Below are 14,371 nucleotides of genomic sequence, written 5' to 3' on the forward strand. Positions count from 1 at the left end.
TCAGTCAAATAAAATGTACTTTATTATTTAAAAACAAAACATATTTTACATTACAGTCATGTCTATCCAGTTAGGTTTAGCAGCTTAAAAGTGTTGTAAACCACTTAGATAATAGCAAAACAGACCATCTGTAAAAAGAAGAGGGCAGTTTCTGATCTTTAGAAAATGACATCATTAGGAGTGTGAAGTGTTTTGGGGATATGTCTTAAAAAAAAAAAAATCTGGGAAAAAATCTGATGCTCATGTCTACCTCATTATTCCTCTTCTTCTGCACCACGTAAAAAGTATTGGAGTTTAGACTTTACCCAACATATATCAAATGAATGTGTGTATATGTTTAAATATTAATATAATTAGCTGCAAATGCTGCACAGATTGTCGGTTTATCAAGTTCATAGAATGACTCTTTAAAGATTTACCAGACTGCAACGTTTGGGCATTATTTCCTATTTTAATTGTCCTATGGTCTGTGTTAACCTCAAATGCATAACATCCCCCCACAAAAAAAAACCTCCTGCCCCAAGAAAACATCCCCTAAATGGGACTATGAATTCATGCATTATTCTCCCCTTTCCCTGGCTGCCTAGCTAAGAGCTAATCGATCAAGCATGCATATCATCTACACGTCATCTCAAAAGTGAGTGTGGATCAGGGTTAGAGATTAAAATTGGATTAAAAATTAATTTTAAAATTTTACTACATTAAAAGAGCCCTCCCACCTCCCACTGGTCATATTGCTTTGGCTGTCCATGCCACTGTATTGCAGATTCATAAATTTATGGTTCACATAAGGTCACGATCTTTACAGTCGGTAAACTTCTTTCTTTTGTGGAAATGGTCCCCAAAAATAAAAATAAAATACATTTTGCAGGCTACATTCCACAATGTGTGCAATAAAACTGAAGCACCAAAAAAATAAATAAATACATAAAATTGGGAATGTCTCACCAAGTGCACACACCCTGTAACATAGTTATGATGACAGCAATTCAGCAAAAAAAAAAAAAAAATCACCACTCCAAACCATGGCAATTACTCATTATGAACATTTACATGCAAAACTCAAAGTAAGCAAAATTGCCTCTCACCACAGCAAAGAAAAATCATAATCTGTGTGGTTTATAATAATTTGTAGAATACAATTTAAAAAAAGGCAGAATAACACATTTTCAGGTTTCACAAAACTGCAATTAAATAGTTCAGGTAATGATAATGAAAATTTAAATAAAACTAAATATGGACGAACTGGCCAAGTTGAACAAAAATAATTAGATTATTTAAAAAAACAGAACTCATCAAATCAAAAGAGATGCTCCACAGAGTACACGAAGCGCCTATGAGCGAGACAGAGTCAGTAAAGCAGGACAGGCCAATCGGGTCAATGGACAACAGACAGGTACACAGTGGTCAAAAGAAACCATTAAATACATGATTTTTCTTTTATTGAAAACATCCTGTGATAATTGAAGTAAGCGCACTCTGCTTTTCAAAGCTGACATCCTGCGTCTCAAAAAAAAAAAAAAAAAAACTGTCCACCCACAGACGCACCTAATGAACAACAGACACTCCAAATCCTACTTAGGAATTTTTCCCATGACGTTGAAACAGCCATCACCACACCCCGCAATAAATGTCAGGTCATAGAAAACGCTGAATGACTTCATGCTGCGCCCCAGGGTGGTGGGGGGAAAAAAAAAAGAGAACAGAACCTGTTAAACCAGCAGTCACCTCCAAAACCCCACCCCTCACCTTGGCATGTTCGGTGGTGACACCTAAGCCAAACGGCAGTAGTAATGACCAGTGCTGCCCGACACCTTTACTTCACTCAATACAAAGATACAAGAAGACATTAATTGCACATCAGGAATTTTGCATAAATGGGCTTTGACCTATAACCTTTTTCGTAGCCAGTACAGTTCAGGTCCTTTGGCAGTTTCTTTAGTTTTTTTGGCTTTTGAGAGATGAATCATGTAATTAATTATTGAGACTTTTCTTGACTTTTAACAGCCTTCATGTACAGAGCAATGGAAAGCCTGATCCAGTGTGGGTTCAAGTTTTTGGGATGGCCTGTCAAATCAGCCAATAATAACGGTGTTCTTTGTTACTGGATCCCACCCTTGGAGGATTTTATATGGTCTCTTGCCATTAATTACATGATGCTGACAGACAAGCCCAAAATTTTTTCAAAACAACCTAAAGGAATCTGGAATTTAAGCAACAAAAAATAAGATAAAATCTAAACTAACCTAAAAAAAGATTTCAGTTTTCTATTCACCTTTCAGTATAACCAAAGTTGGAACTCCAGAAGATGCATGACATGAGAGATGACAGAGGTGAAAGACCTTCTACTGGCTCACGCCCAGGTCTGCAAAAACTGGCTTACTGTCACTTTAAAATGCCCTATTCAGTGTATGATCCCAGCCTCTGGATTCTGACCTTCATCCATCCCTCATACCTTCAATCTCTGTATACAGCATCATCACCACTATGGTGCGGCTGGGGAATTTAGTGCATGTTGTTGCACACTTTGTGCTCAAGCTGCCCTTTTCAGCCTGCATCTGAAAGGCAGTGTCATGGTCATGAGTCAATCTCCTCGATTAATGGAGTTACATGCTTTCTGTGTTCCTCTCAGTCTTTTTCTTTATAGCAAAGACTCCGCAGTTAAAGGAATGCAAACATAAATGGAATAGTTCGGTTTCAGCTTCGGTCCATGCTCGCATGTATCTGTGTTCAATACGTGGGTCTGAGATGTGGTCTGTACACATCCGTGCATGCGGATGATTTCTGGGAGTAAATGGGAGTGTGATAAGTAGGAGCTTTTGAGCTACACGTGGGGATGCGTTGTGCCAATGAAGTCGCTGGGAAAAGAAAAGAAAACCAAGTCAGCAGGACAGGCCAGTCTATCAATAATTATATTGAAATCATTAAAACAGAAAACAGGCAGGCCGGTTCTACCTCAGAATCTGTGGCAGTTCAGGGCTCCTGTAGATGAACTTGTGCCTGTAGCCAAGGGTGACTGGAAAGGGGACAAACTGCACCTTATGGCCGTTCAGGCTCTTGGACTGGGCTGCCATGTTGTATAGCTGTGGAGGCAGAGGAGTGACCTGCAGAACTTTCATACGCAGGTATGCACTGAATGCATGATTGAACACTGTACCTTCTTCCCCAGGTGAAAGGGCACAACTGTGTCATCCTCCGCATGCAGGATGAGTAGTGGACACGATATGTGGTTAACACTGGTGGGTAAAAGGAAAAAAAAAAAAAAGTCTACTGCGATAATAAACACTAATTGCATTAAAAATCTAAGTACTGGCCACTTTATAAAAAATGCTCAAAATAAGGGGGTTTAAAAAATAATTATTCGAATTTATTTGGGAATTTGTGCTGTATCAGTTTTTTTTTTTTTTATCAGCAGGTCAAGTTCCATAAAGACCTGGTTGGATTAGTTCAGTGTGGAAGAACTTAACTGGACCATGCAAAGTTCTGGCCAATCAAACAGCTTCAGGATGAACTGGAATAGTGATAGTGATAGATAGTGAGCCAAACCTTCTCACCAAGCACAAATGCTCTACAGATTTACATAGAACACTCTAAAACTGAGCTCTGAAGAGCTAAATGTGCACAGAAACTGCTAACACTGACTAATGCAATGCAGTGAAGTGCTGACGGATGAAACTGAAAGTAACTTACTTTTCATCACTGGCAAACTGGATGTCATTTGCTGTTATGGCATCCAGAAAGAACCAGTCAAAGCCAGGCAGGTATCTGTAGACCTTAAAGGAAACGCACTCTGTCATAATCTGAAAATGTAATAGACAACCATTTTTGTTTAAACTGAACACTAACCATTGAGAAAGGGTGGCTTTTGGCCTCTTCTCGAATATTCGTGAAAGGAGACTCTAAAATCAAGGCGTCTGGTGGAGTCCCTGCAAAATTGAGAGAGACAAAATGCAACAGAAAACATTTGAAGCTTTCCACGTAGGTTTTACTCTGGGCCACAGGAACATCGGTCACGTGGAAGCCTACGCTAGAGCACTTTATCATGCCTGGCAAAGGGAGCTTTCTGCTGATTCACCAAAACTGCTTCGCTGTTCGCTCTGGCAGGTGGAGCTACAACCGCTGGGCAGCAGAGGCCACAGTGCTAGAGGCGAGGGAGGAAGGAGCTGTGTGACACAAGGGCCCTAAGATGACGAGTACGTGCTTACCTCTGTCACACAGATGTCGGACCAGGTTCGTAGCAACGCTGGGGAGGACAAAACATTAAATGAAAAAAACAAAAACACGAACATTAATCATAACTCAACAATTCAGCTGGGTGGAGTAAAATATTTTTTACCTACACACACACACACACACACACACACACACACACACACACACACACATGAATAACCCCTATCACAGCTGTAAAGCATTATTTATATTTTATCTATATGGTGATAATATTGTGATTTCACTGCAGCACTGGAGAATTGCAAAGAACAAATGGTTGAATAAACATATGAACAATGAAACATCAATACAATTAGTCAAGTAATGAAGACTGAAATCCCCAGGGTCAGATCTATGGAGGCTACTCTACAATCTTGTTAAGGGCGGAGCTTGAAAGGAGCTTGAAAGGAGCAATAGCTGATGGGAGTCAACTCCTGCTTACACACTTACGGTCAGCCCCAACAATAAAACCACCTGACAGATATAGCGAGACTCACCCAGTCCCCAGTGAGTGGCCCCAGATATACAGGGGCTTCTTCGCAATCTTCTGCTTCACCCACTGATAGAGGAAATGAGCATCGGCCGTCATTCCCCTCTCTGACGGACTTCCTTCAGAGTCGCCCCAACCTGGGCACACAAGTCATGTGTCAGTGACCTCTGCCCTGTTAATGTGGATCATATTAACCAAACGAAGCTCTCACGTGCCTTACCTCTATAATCAAATGTGACTACATGGTAGCCTAATGAACTAAGAACCTGGTAGACAGACAAAGCGATCAATAATTAAGAACACCAATTGAGATAACAATAAAATTGACAATTTTAAGCATTTTGGAAAGGTCAACCTAAAGCAAGCTAAAAAAAAAATAAAATAAATAACTAAATGGCATAAAAGTGCTCTATTATATTATCTACTGCATTAAAAAGTGTAAAATATCAGAATTGTGTAATAAAATAAATATATACCTTATAAAGCTGAACTCGATGGTCCCCTCCCCTGTTGAGTACAGCAAAATCACTTTTCCATTCAAGAATATGAAAAACTATTTAGAAAGAGGAGTCTAATGGCTAAATATTTATTTTGCTTAGATTCCTAAAATGAAATAACAGTAAAGAACAAGTGAAATGCTTTGGGAATGTGGTTTGGGAGGTACCTGGTCCCTGCATTGCCATGCAGGTAGAGCATGACAGGATGGGCGGACTGTAACGTGCGCTCATACCACTCCTGGTTCTTCCCCTGTGCTTCCTTCCACAGCTGAGAAGGGACAGTGTGCCTGGGGGACAGAGCGAGACACAGACGCTCACAACTGCAACTGTGAAATGAGACAGAATTAAATAAAAGCAGCAAAGTACAGATCGATGGGTAGATAAATTGTCACTATAAAAGTACAGCAAGATAACATAAAAAAGAGGTGTAAGGAATGGTCACCAATGAGTCATGACATATTTGCTTAACCTGAATATCTAGGTCAAAGCTGCTGCAAGCCTATCAGACATTTATGTACAAGTAAAGAGTACAAACTTAAAAAATGACAAATTAATTACACATTTTTCAATTAGTTCATTATGATTCACTCTTAAAATCCATGACCGCAGCAGTGGTGTTGCTCCATTCGAAAAAAAAATGTAAATGTGCACATCTGAATTAGCCTGATTAATTCTTCACTGTCCATCTCCATCTTCAAGCTCATAAATCAGGGAGAGGCAGCTTACAGAGCATTTTATCAGTCTATTCTCTACAATCCCAAAGGCCCAGCCTGACCTTCTCACTATCAAGGACTCACAGTGTAGACCTAGGGGGACTGGGGGACTGGGGGAGGGGGCACCATGTCCTTCCCTCCCCTCTCTCGCTCTCATACACACACATGCACTCTGGGCCAGAAGTATGTGTCCATGTGTTTTACCCCTGAGGACTTTTTCACACCTATAAAAATGCTCCTTTATCCACACAATGCTCGGAGTGCCAAACCTGCTTACCACACACCAATGTTGATCCCCTCCTCCGGTTGAAGGTAGAAGTTGTAGGTGTGGTTCAGCCCCTGATCCTGGGGCTTCTTCAGGTCAATAAAATAGGGCACTCGCACTGGGGAAGGGACGCAGAGCAAGATTATAAAAGTGAAACTGTTATCATTATTATTACTGTTGGTATATGTTCCCAGATTGTCATCGCTTTCCATTTCCCCCACATGACAGTCACAAGCCACAGACATCCGCACAGACAGAAAGCAACGTTTTCACTTCCTCCGATATATATTGGACCATGCAACTGCCAACAAAGGTAACCAAGAAAAGACCCTGCTGACAAATCTGAAAATGCAGCCATTCCAAGCGTTTTAGGATAAACTGTGTGATGGGTCAATCAAAGACCTCAAGACAAATCTAGGTTATATAAGACATCGTTTTAAAAGAACTACAAAATTCTGATTATTTTTATCCAATTGCACATATACACAAACTGTTGACATCCTGTGTATATAGTACTCTATGCAGTTATTGTTGATTTGCTGACAAATATTTTTTTTGCTCATGATAATATTGAGACACACCTATTACATATTTGCAGCAATAATCAATGTTGGGGGGAAAAAAAAAAATCTATACCTAAATTTAATCATGGGCAAATTGGCTGCCAGGCTATAAAATGCAAAGCCCTGTAATACAATAAAGGAGAGGAGAAACTGCTGACAAAGTTTTAATGGTAACAGTGTACGCCGTGGGTGCTAGTGTTGCACGACCCACTGAGAATATCAGGTGGAAAGGGTTTAGCCATTCCGAACCTGGCAGATGGAATATCCAGCACACCACACAAAACTTCCGTCTGCCGTTCCATGCAGGGCTTCATTTCAGGGTCACTTGATAAGAGGACGCGTGCGCTCCAGCCCAGACAGAAGTCACACTCAGCAAAAAGCAGCAATGACATCTCTGTCAGAGTCTATTTTTAAGATGGAACTTGCAGCAGTGCTGCATTCGACTATATTCAAATAAGAATTTGACATGATTCAAACATTTCTAAATTTGTGGCATAGATCTGCATCAATTAATGACAATTAAAAAAAAGATATACACATTTGCTGAAGAATCTGACACATTAATCTACATTTGGCAGGCTCATCAAAGGAGTAAGAAAAAAGGGTATTACTAATTAACCTTGAGGATTCTATTATAATGGTTTGTGACCATGGTAACCAGGGACAAGGTGACTAATTTAGGAAAAAGAAAAAAAAAAATTACAGATGACAATACTGATAGAAAACATTCACACAAGCTCCACCAATACCTTAACTAGAATAATTATGAAAATGTCCTAAATGTATCCGGTCACTACTTATTGCCTCCTATAGCTCAAAATATATCAGCCCTCATTTTCTCCACGGTTTGTGCTGCTGTATTTTTCCATGGAGGAACATCTTGAAATATGTGCAGATATTGGCAGCACAGGACCTTGCCCATGATTGAGTTTTAGCTCAGTATTTTCTCAGTAAGCTGAAAAACATCAAACATGAATTGGTTACAAGACAACACTTCCAGATGAGAGAAGTAGTGCTGGTTACCAGGGAAGATGCATAAAAGATGATTACGAGTTGATTACAGGAGATGCAGAAGAAAGAAAAGGAATATACTTTTTTTAAAAGCCATGCTGAATCAGAGTTGCCGAGACCATCACATCTGATCTTTCGTTAAATTAGAAGTAAGTTAGTAAATGTGCATTAGGAACATAAAATCGACTGAAATAACAGTGAACAAATCGTGCCTGTATTCCATTAACCCAGCCACTGGGGACGCATGTGACCATGTATTTCAGTGCCCAGCTAGATGGGCGTAAAACTTCTGCCAAATTTTGTGTGGACAACCAGACCAGTTGATCAGCCGTGTCTGACCCCTAATGGAATAAGCCGAAAAGAGGCAATATGCCTGTATTTTATGGCCCAAGTGATGCTTGGAGTGTCAAATAGAAACTTAGTACGCATCGCTTTCGATGCAAAACATACCAGAAATTGTCATTTTTTTATCATCAGTGTGTGCTAAAAGCCTGAGATTATACAAATATTTGTAAGATTAAATAAATATATTCCAACCTGTACTCACCAAAATTTAAAAAGACTAGTTTTGCCTGAATGGAAGGGCAGAGTTTGATGAGAAAGGGAATGGCAATGTAGACACCGAAGAGCCACATGAAGATCCTCCTCAGCTTCCACATAAGCCCTCGTCTGAAACATAAGAGCATCTTGGTCAACAAAAGAACCGCCGAACAGACGATTTTGTGTGGCTTCCGTTAACGCAGTGGTGCAGCATTCAAACAGACTTGCAGAATAAAAACACAGACAAGGGCTGTACAATTATGACAAAATTGACAACTGTGTATGCAATGCTGTGTCCAAAGGTTTATGCAATGTTATGATGCAAAAAATCAATTCAATTAATAAAAAACGGATTGAGAAAAAGACGGAAGACACGCAGCAGCCGAAAACAAGACTAGACAACCGATTGCCAATGCATGGAAATGCAGCGGCTCACCCCTTGGAGAGGGTGGAGAGAGCGATGAAACTAGACCCACACAGGCTACAGTTATCCTGTGATGTAGTGAGCCATGTAGTGAGTTCATGTACAACATAGCTTGGAGTCTTCCAAATGTCACGTTGAGCTGAGGGGGCATGAGGCCAGCGGCCTCTCCTCCTCCGGCGAGTTCTGCAGACGGCCGCGATGTCTCGCTATCGTGTTTTTCTGGGTCTCCCATTGACCTCTCTGTCCCCGTGGTGCTGTGAGCTCTGATGTGTCGTGACGATGTGGCTGGGGAGTCAGTCAGGAGACGGGTCATATGGCCCCCAGGGCCACAGGCTGCATGTTCATCACTGGAGGTGTGTCACAAATATTTTATACATATATGTGACACACACAACCGGTCAAAAATTTCAGAACATAGTTTTCCTGTTTCTTATTGAAAGTCCAATGAATAACTTGAAATGTTTAAAAGAAAAGATCAGGTTACCCAAAAGTGAAAAAAAAAAAAAAAGCTTTTTTTCCCAACTAATACTACCATTTCCTACAGGAGTCCAAACTTTTCTTGACTACTTACAACCTAAAAGTCGTGATGGAACACACTGATACATAACGCATCATCAGAATTATACAGTCACGCATATAGAAAATATGCAGAGATGTGACACCATTTTGAGACCTCGTCCCCCAGCACCCGTGAATAATTCAGCACGGCTGAGAGAAACTGTTTAGGCTCTGCAGGCAGCCCGACCCAGGCCGGGCCTGAGAGAATGGACGAAAGGGAGCGGCAGCCGTGCCGGGGCACAGATGAGCGGAATGTTAAAAACAGACACTGGCCTCTGCGGGCCTAGACAGAATCCGGTAAAGCGGTTTCTGTTCCCAATCTCCTCTACATGTCGAAAATGTCCTTGTCCTATTTAACCTCCGCACTCATACTCATTAGGCGTCTTGATTTTTCCTCATCGCTCAATGCTTTCAATAAATGATGCCAACATCACTAAAGTCTGTAGTGAACTTGAAAGGCTTCCAGGTAGAGACATGTGCTCCTCGGAGACCAGGTTCCTCAGGTTAGTCATGATAACAACACACATCAATGTAGTCATGGTAGCTTCTGGAATAACCTGATCGTCCACCCTCGGGCTTCTCCGAGCCTGGTGGGTGAGAGTGTTCATGTTCAGAGCTAGTGAACCGGGAACAAAGGAAGCACCTGCTGAGGATGAGGTGGACGGCAGCAGGTGTGGCCTTCCACTATTGACAGATGGTGGTCCATGGGAAGGCAGGGAAGCCTAGGGGCTTAGCGGGGAGCAGGCTAATTGTTCCGACGGCAACTGAAACGACGAGCCATGCGCCATATTGTGTTGGCGGCAGGCGGCGAAACCTGAACATCTGCAGGACATCACCATCGCCGTCCGACATCATACCTACATCAGGAGGGAGAGACGGGCACGTCAAGCACGATTATCCCGGCGTGAACACTCCAGCAGTAAACAGTAGCTGCGTGTTTAACACCCCTGCGGCCATTGCGTTTAGCCAGGCCACACAGACCTCCTGACACACCTCCACTTACACCCGTATGGACGTGCCATGTAGGATCACCGATGGGCAAACTTATTCCTGTAGGCATCAGATACATTAATGACAATGCATCTTAAAAAAGGTCAAATTTGTGCCTCGTGCCAGATAATCCGGACATAATGGAATTAAATCTGGTGAAAATTAGATTTGCTTTCATTGGCACGTTCACCATCGTCCAAGGAATCATTGTAAATTAATTCAGTGGAAAATTAAACGATTGACTGGGTACAGAGTTCCTCCTCTAGCAGCCTACATCACACTTGGTGTTCTGGGTTAACTTCACCGGTTCGCAAAATGCATCGGACAAACTTATAATGGGTTTCTTCTGCTGATTCCACCATAGTAGAATAGTGCACCGCCACTCTGCATTTTGAAACATCTTCCTGAAGCTCTTCCTGAATTGGGGGAGGTTCATCTGCCTTTCTGGAAATCCAACAAACAGCTTCTTCAAAAAACATTTCTTTTTGAAACGTGAAGCCATCTCCTGCTTGGTGATCATAGAAGGCTGTGCAAACCTGCGCCAACACGGGGAGAACATGCAAACTCTGCACACACAAGGTCCGAGCTGGGATTCAAATGCACAACCTTTGGGGTGCGAGGCAACCAAAATAGATTTGAGTGGCCAAACATTGGCATGTCGTTTCATCAGTATGCGACTATACAAAAAGGGATAATGGGCCATGGAGAGAGGCTGGGAAGGAGAAGGCTGGACAACGACCATCCTTCTCCATCTAGCTTCCAAACAAATAAATAAATAACCAGATAATTCTGTCAAAAGTCACTTCTGGCACCCCCTTTCCCACCCGTGCCTTCCCAAGGATACTCTGAACTGCCCATAACCTTGAGACAGGATGCCAGATTGGGTGCAATCAGGGCAGGGGAGCTAACGCACCCTGACAACAGGGAACGGGCGGAGCCTTGGAGCGGGATCACAGACAGCCTGCTGGTTCTGCAGGCATGTACCGTTCAATTGGTATTTTACTTCTCTTGGACCTTTTATTGGTATGTAATCTCTTAAAAAATTAAGCTTTAGTCCAACATTATGAATTTGTGATATAAAATCATGGTTCACTATATAAATGTTACTGCCCTCTAGAATATTTTAAGAAAAACAAGATAGATATTGCTTAATGATACTGTTTATTGGGTGTCAATTCCAAACTGCTCACATATATACTGTATTCTGTAAGAATTTTTTAAAAATTATTTAATTTAATTAAACATAAATTACTTTTGGAAGACCACAACTGAAAAACGACTCTTATATGTAGGTTCTGCCAATATTTGATTCTGAACTACTTCCTTATATAAACATAAAGCCCAAGCCGTGATCTGGTCCCAGTTTGAAACCCCCCGTGTGCTACAGGGGCGCGCTTTCTTGTGTTCAGCAAGAGGCTTGTTACTAAAACTGTACCACAGTCACAGGCGCCGCACACCCACACAACGCTGCATGCTGCTGAAGCACCAGCTTCACTGCAAAGCCCAGCTATGACGCGGCCAATCAAAGGGCAGCAATTCAACGTTCTCGGAGCGGCCAAACTAGACGCTGATTCAAAGCAAACACTAGAAGTGCGATTAATAATCTCTGTTTGTTATGCGGCAGGGCGTAATGCTGATCCTGCAGCGTTTACAACGATCACGGACGATTGCAACAACAGTAAACTCTACACACTTAACCTGAGTACATCAGTACATTCCAGAAATGTTCATAAAACACAAAACCAAAACCAAATCCCTGCCGTCCATAGCAAGAAAACAAAGCATAGAACACATTTTCATAATAGATGTTTTGCAAATCCTGGTCTGTTGTATTACATGCTAAATGTTTTTCCCCAAAAGCAGACAAAATTGACTGAGAATCCATTTCTGAATCGAAACATTTATAAGAGCCAACGTTCTTTCATCTAGTCTTGCAGAATGAAAATGTTTGGTTGATTTCACCATACCCCATCCATATGAAGATCATAAAGGAAAATGAGCTTTTCATAGGAATGCTGTTTCAATGAGTCTTCAAATCCAAGAATTGTGTTTGTCACTGTGTTGAAATCTGAAAATACTGAAAGTGATTATCCAGTTAAAGTGATTGTGTGTCACTTTGTGGGCACGGCCCTGTCGTCCTCGTGGACGCGTGTATACAGTAGATAAAAACTGAGTTTGGTATTAGTTTGGTGCAGGAGGTGTTGCCAGGAGGTCCCGAGTGTTCCGTAAAAGAATAAATCCCAGCAGCTCACTTCAGGGAAACATGTTAAGTTCATGCGGACGCAGAGCCCACTAATCAGGTCTCCACTAACCTGTAGTGACAGAAGCGAAGCTCCGGGAGGTGCTTTTTTCTGTGGAGGAAAATCAATCTCCTTGAAAGCTCTCACTGGTAATTATGTAACTGCAGCTGATATAGGTTAAAACCATCATTATAGAGGGGAAAAAAAGTCCCTGATTAATGGCAACGAGGTCCAATAATTTATACAATTTTTCTTGGTTCAACACACTGTCAAGGGGTTCTAATGTTTTACAGACGAGACGTTAGACTAAGAGATTTAGAATTCACAGCGACCTCCACGTCAGCTCCATCGCTAAGATGACAACCACTGGATAAACAGAAAAGACAGGAAGGTGACAGGGAGGCGAGCACAGGGAATGTTTCCAGGAAGTCGACTGTCATTTCTGAGTTTAAAGAAGTGACAGCACGGTAATCTCGGTTTTAAATGTTATGTCCATTCGTGTTAGAGGACCGGTTAGATGGGGTGAGACAGGCAGTGCTCCACTCTCAATGCTCCAGAAAAGGTTTAGTTACTTGCAAATGAAGAACAATATACCTACTGCTGTATAGGATTTCAGCTGGATGGCTGGGCCTTCTTGTCTTCAACGGGTCATGTCCTCCTAACATCTAATGGTGACTTTCTCTGCTGGTGGACAATGCTCTACATGATGCATGGGACATTTTGATTACTTTATCCTCATAACTGGTTGTCAGAATTATGAACAAGTGTGACATGTATGTAGCACTTGTCATGCTTTTCTACTCGGAAGCTCAATAAAAATGTATGAGAAAAGCCATGCAAGCAGTTTGAAAATTTGCCATGTGATGCACGGGACACAGAAAACTACGTCTTGTTAATAGTCTTGTCCACAATAAAATTCTGTAAACTCTACAGGCATTCAGATAAAACTATTGCACCAAATATCAATGTATAATGGGTGTCAAAAGTGTGCAACACTTCAAAAAAATTGTTTTTATGCAATATCAATATATGCAACTAAAATGACCAAGATGGTGTGATGCACGGGACAAGATGCACAGGACAACGTCACTGGTCTAAAACCTACACTTTAAAAGCTGCTGTTAAGTTTAATATATGATAGCCAGAACTAAGAGTTAAAATGTGGTGTTTTGCATGAATATTTTAATTAAGCCTGATGCACTATTCAATATAACATATAGAAACTGAACTTTGAATGTCTGGATTATGATAATAATTTGCTTTGAATTTCATTGAAATTAGTACAATTTTCTAATTATTAATAGTAATTATTAATAATTAATATTCATAGTAATCATGTTTCAAATGTGAGTTTTGTTTTAAATATATTGAAATGTTCCACATTATCTGAGTACCCATCTTAAATATCAGGAAAAGTAAATGGTCAAATATTACAGAATGGAGTTTTTTAGTATTCTGGTTTCATTTTCACCCAGAACTTGGATTGGTTGTATTTATAATCATTTTGCCAATGTGTATTTTCCAGAATCTCCCCGAATCAGTTCAATCAGACTTCATTACCCATGACCAGGCCGGTCGCCTTATTCATTCTCAAAAATGAATTGTGTTACATCGTACAAGCTGCACGTTTGCATTATAGGTTTGAGAAATGACGGCCTTTCTCTGCGATCACATGACGGTCATGTTTAATGATGAGGGAAAGGTCAGGCATTGTGAAACCTTAGCTGACCAAAGGACATTGTTACTCAATATGTGGTCAATACGCCTCTGATGGATATTACAAGTGTGTCATTGCAGGCTTTATCAGGTGTCAAAGACACAATTTGCTTTCTGCGTGCCCTTGAAATATTATTCAATCGAAAAAATGT

General features: G+C 41.1%; 1 protein-coding gene across 4 annotated transcripts in view; it reads right to left on the bottom strand.

Annotated features, from left to right (window-relative positions):
• The window catches only part of abhd12 (abhydrolase domain containing 12, lysophospholipase), a 16,845-nt gene continuing 2,474 nt past the window's right edge, over positions 1 to 14,371 (bottom strand). For 3 of the 4 annotated variants that reach the window (XM_028988697.1, XM_028988696.1, XM_028988694.1), the window contains exons 2-13: positions 8,299 to 8,420; positions 6,190 to 6,295; positions 5,367 to 5,486; positions 5,179 to 5,209; positions 4,923 to 4,968; positions 4,710 to 4,839; positions 4,206 to 4,243; positions 3,847 to 3,926; positions 3,691 to 3,773; positions 3,158 to 3,236; positions 2,956 to 3,083; positions 1 to 2,858 (exon numbers count right to left, since the gene is read on the bottom strand). In XM_028988697.1, coding sequence (XP_028844530.1) covers positions 2,825 to 2,858; positions 2,956 to 3,083; positions 3,158 to 3,236; positions 3,691 to 3,773; positions 3,847 to 3,926; positions 4,206 to 4,243; positions 4,710 to 4,839; positions 4,923 to 4,968; positions 5,179 to 5,209; positions 5,367 to 5,486; positions 6,190 to 6,295; positions 8,299 to 8,410 — 987 coding nt within the window. In that variant the 5' untranslated portion in view covers positions 8,411 to 8,420 and the 3' untranslated portion in view covers positions 1 to 2,824. Of the gene's footprint in view, positions 2,859 to 2,955; positions 3,084 to 3,157; positions 3,237 to 3,364; positions 3,512 to 3,690; positions 3,774 to 3,846; positions 3,927 to 4,205; positions 4,244 to 4,709; positions 4,840 to 4,922; positions 4,969 to 5,178; positions 5,210 to 5,366; positions 5,487 to 6,189; positions 6,296 to 8,298; positions 8,421 to 14,371 lie in introns of those variants that run through there. The other variant, XM_028988698.1, reaches the window with a different exon arrangement.

Source organism: Denticeps clupeoides, chromosome 8 (assembly GCF_900700375.1).
Source record: "Denticeps clupeoides chromosome 8, fDenClu1.1, whole genome shotgun sequence".
Taxonomy (NCBI): Eukaryota; Metazoa; Chordata; class Actinopteri; order Clupeiformes; family Denticipitidae; genus Denticeps; species Denticeps clupeoides.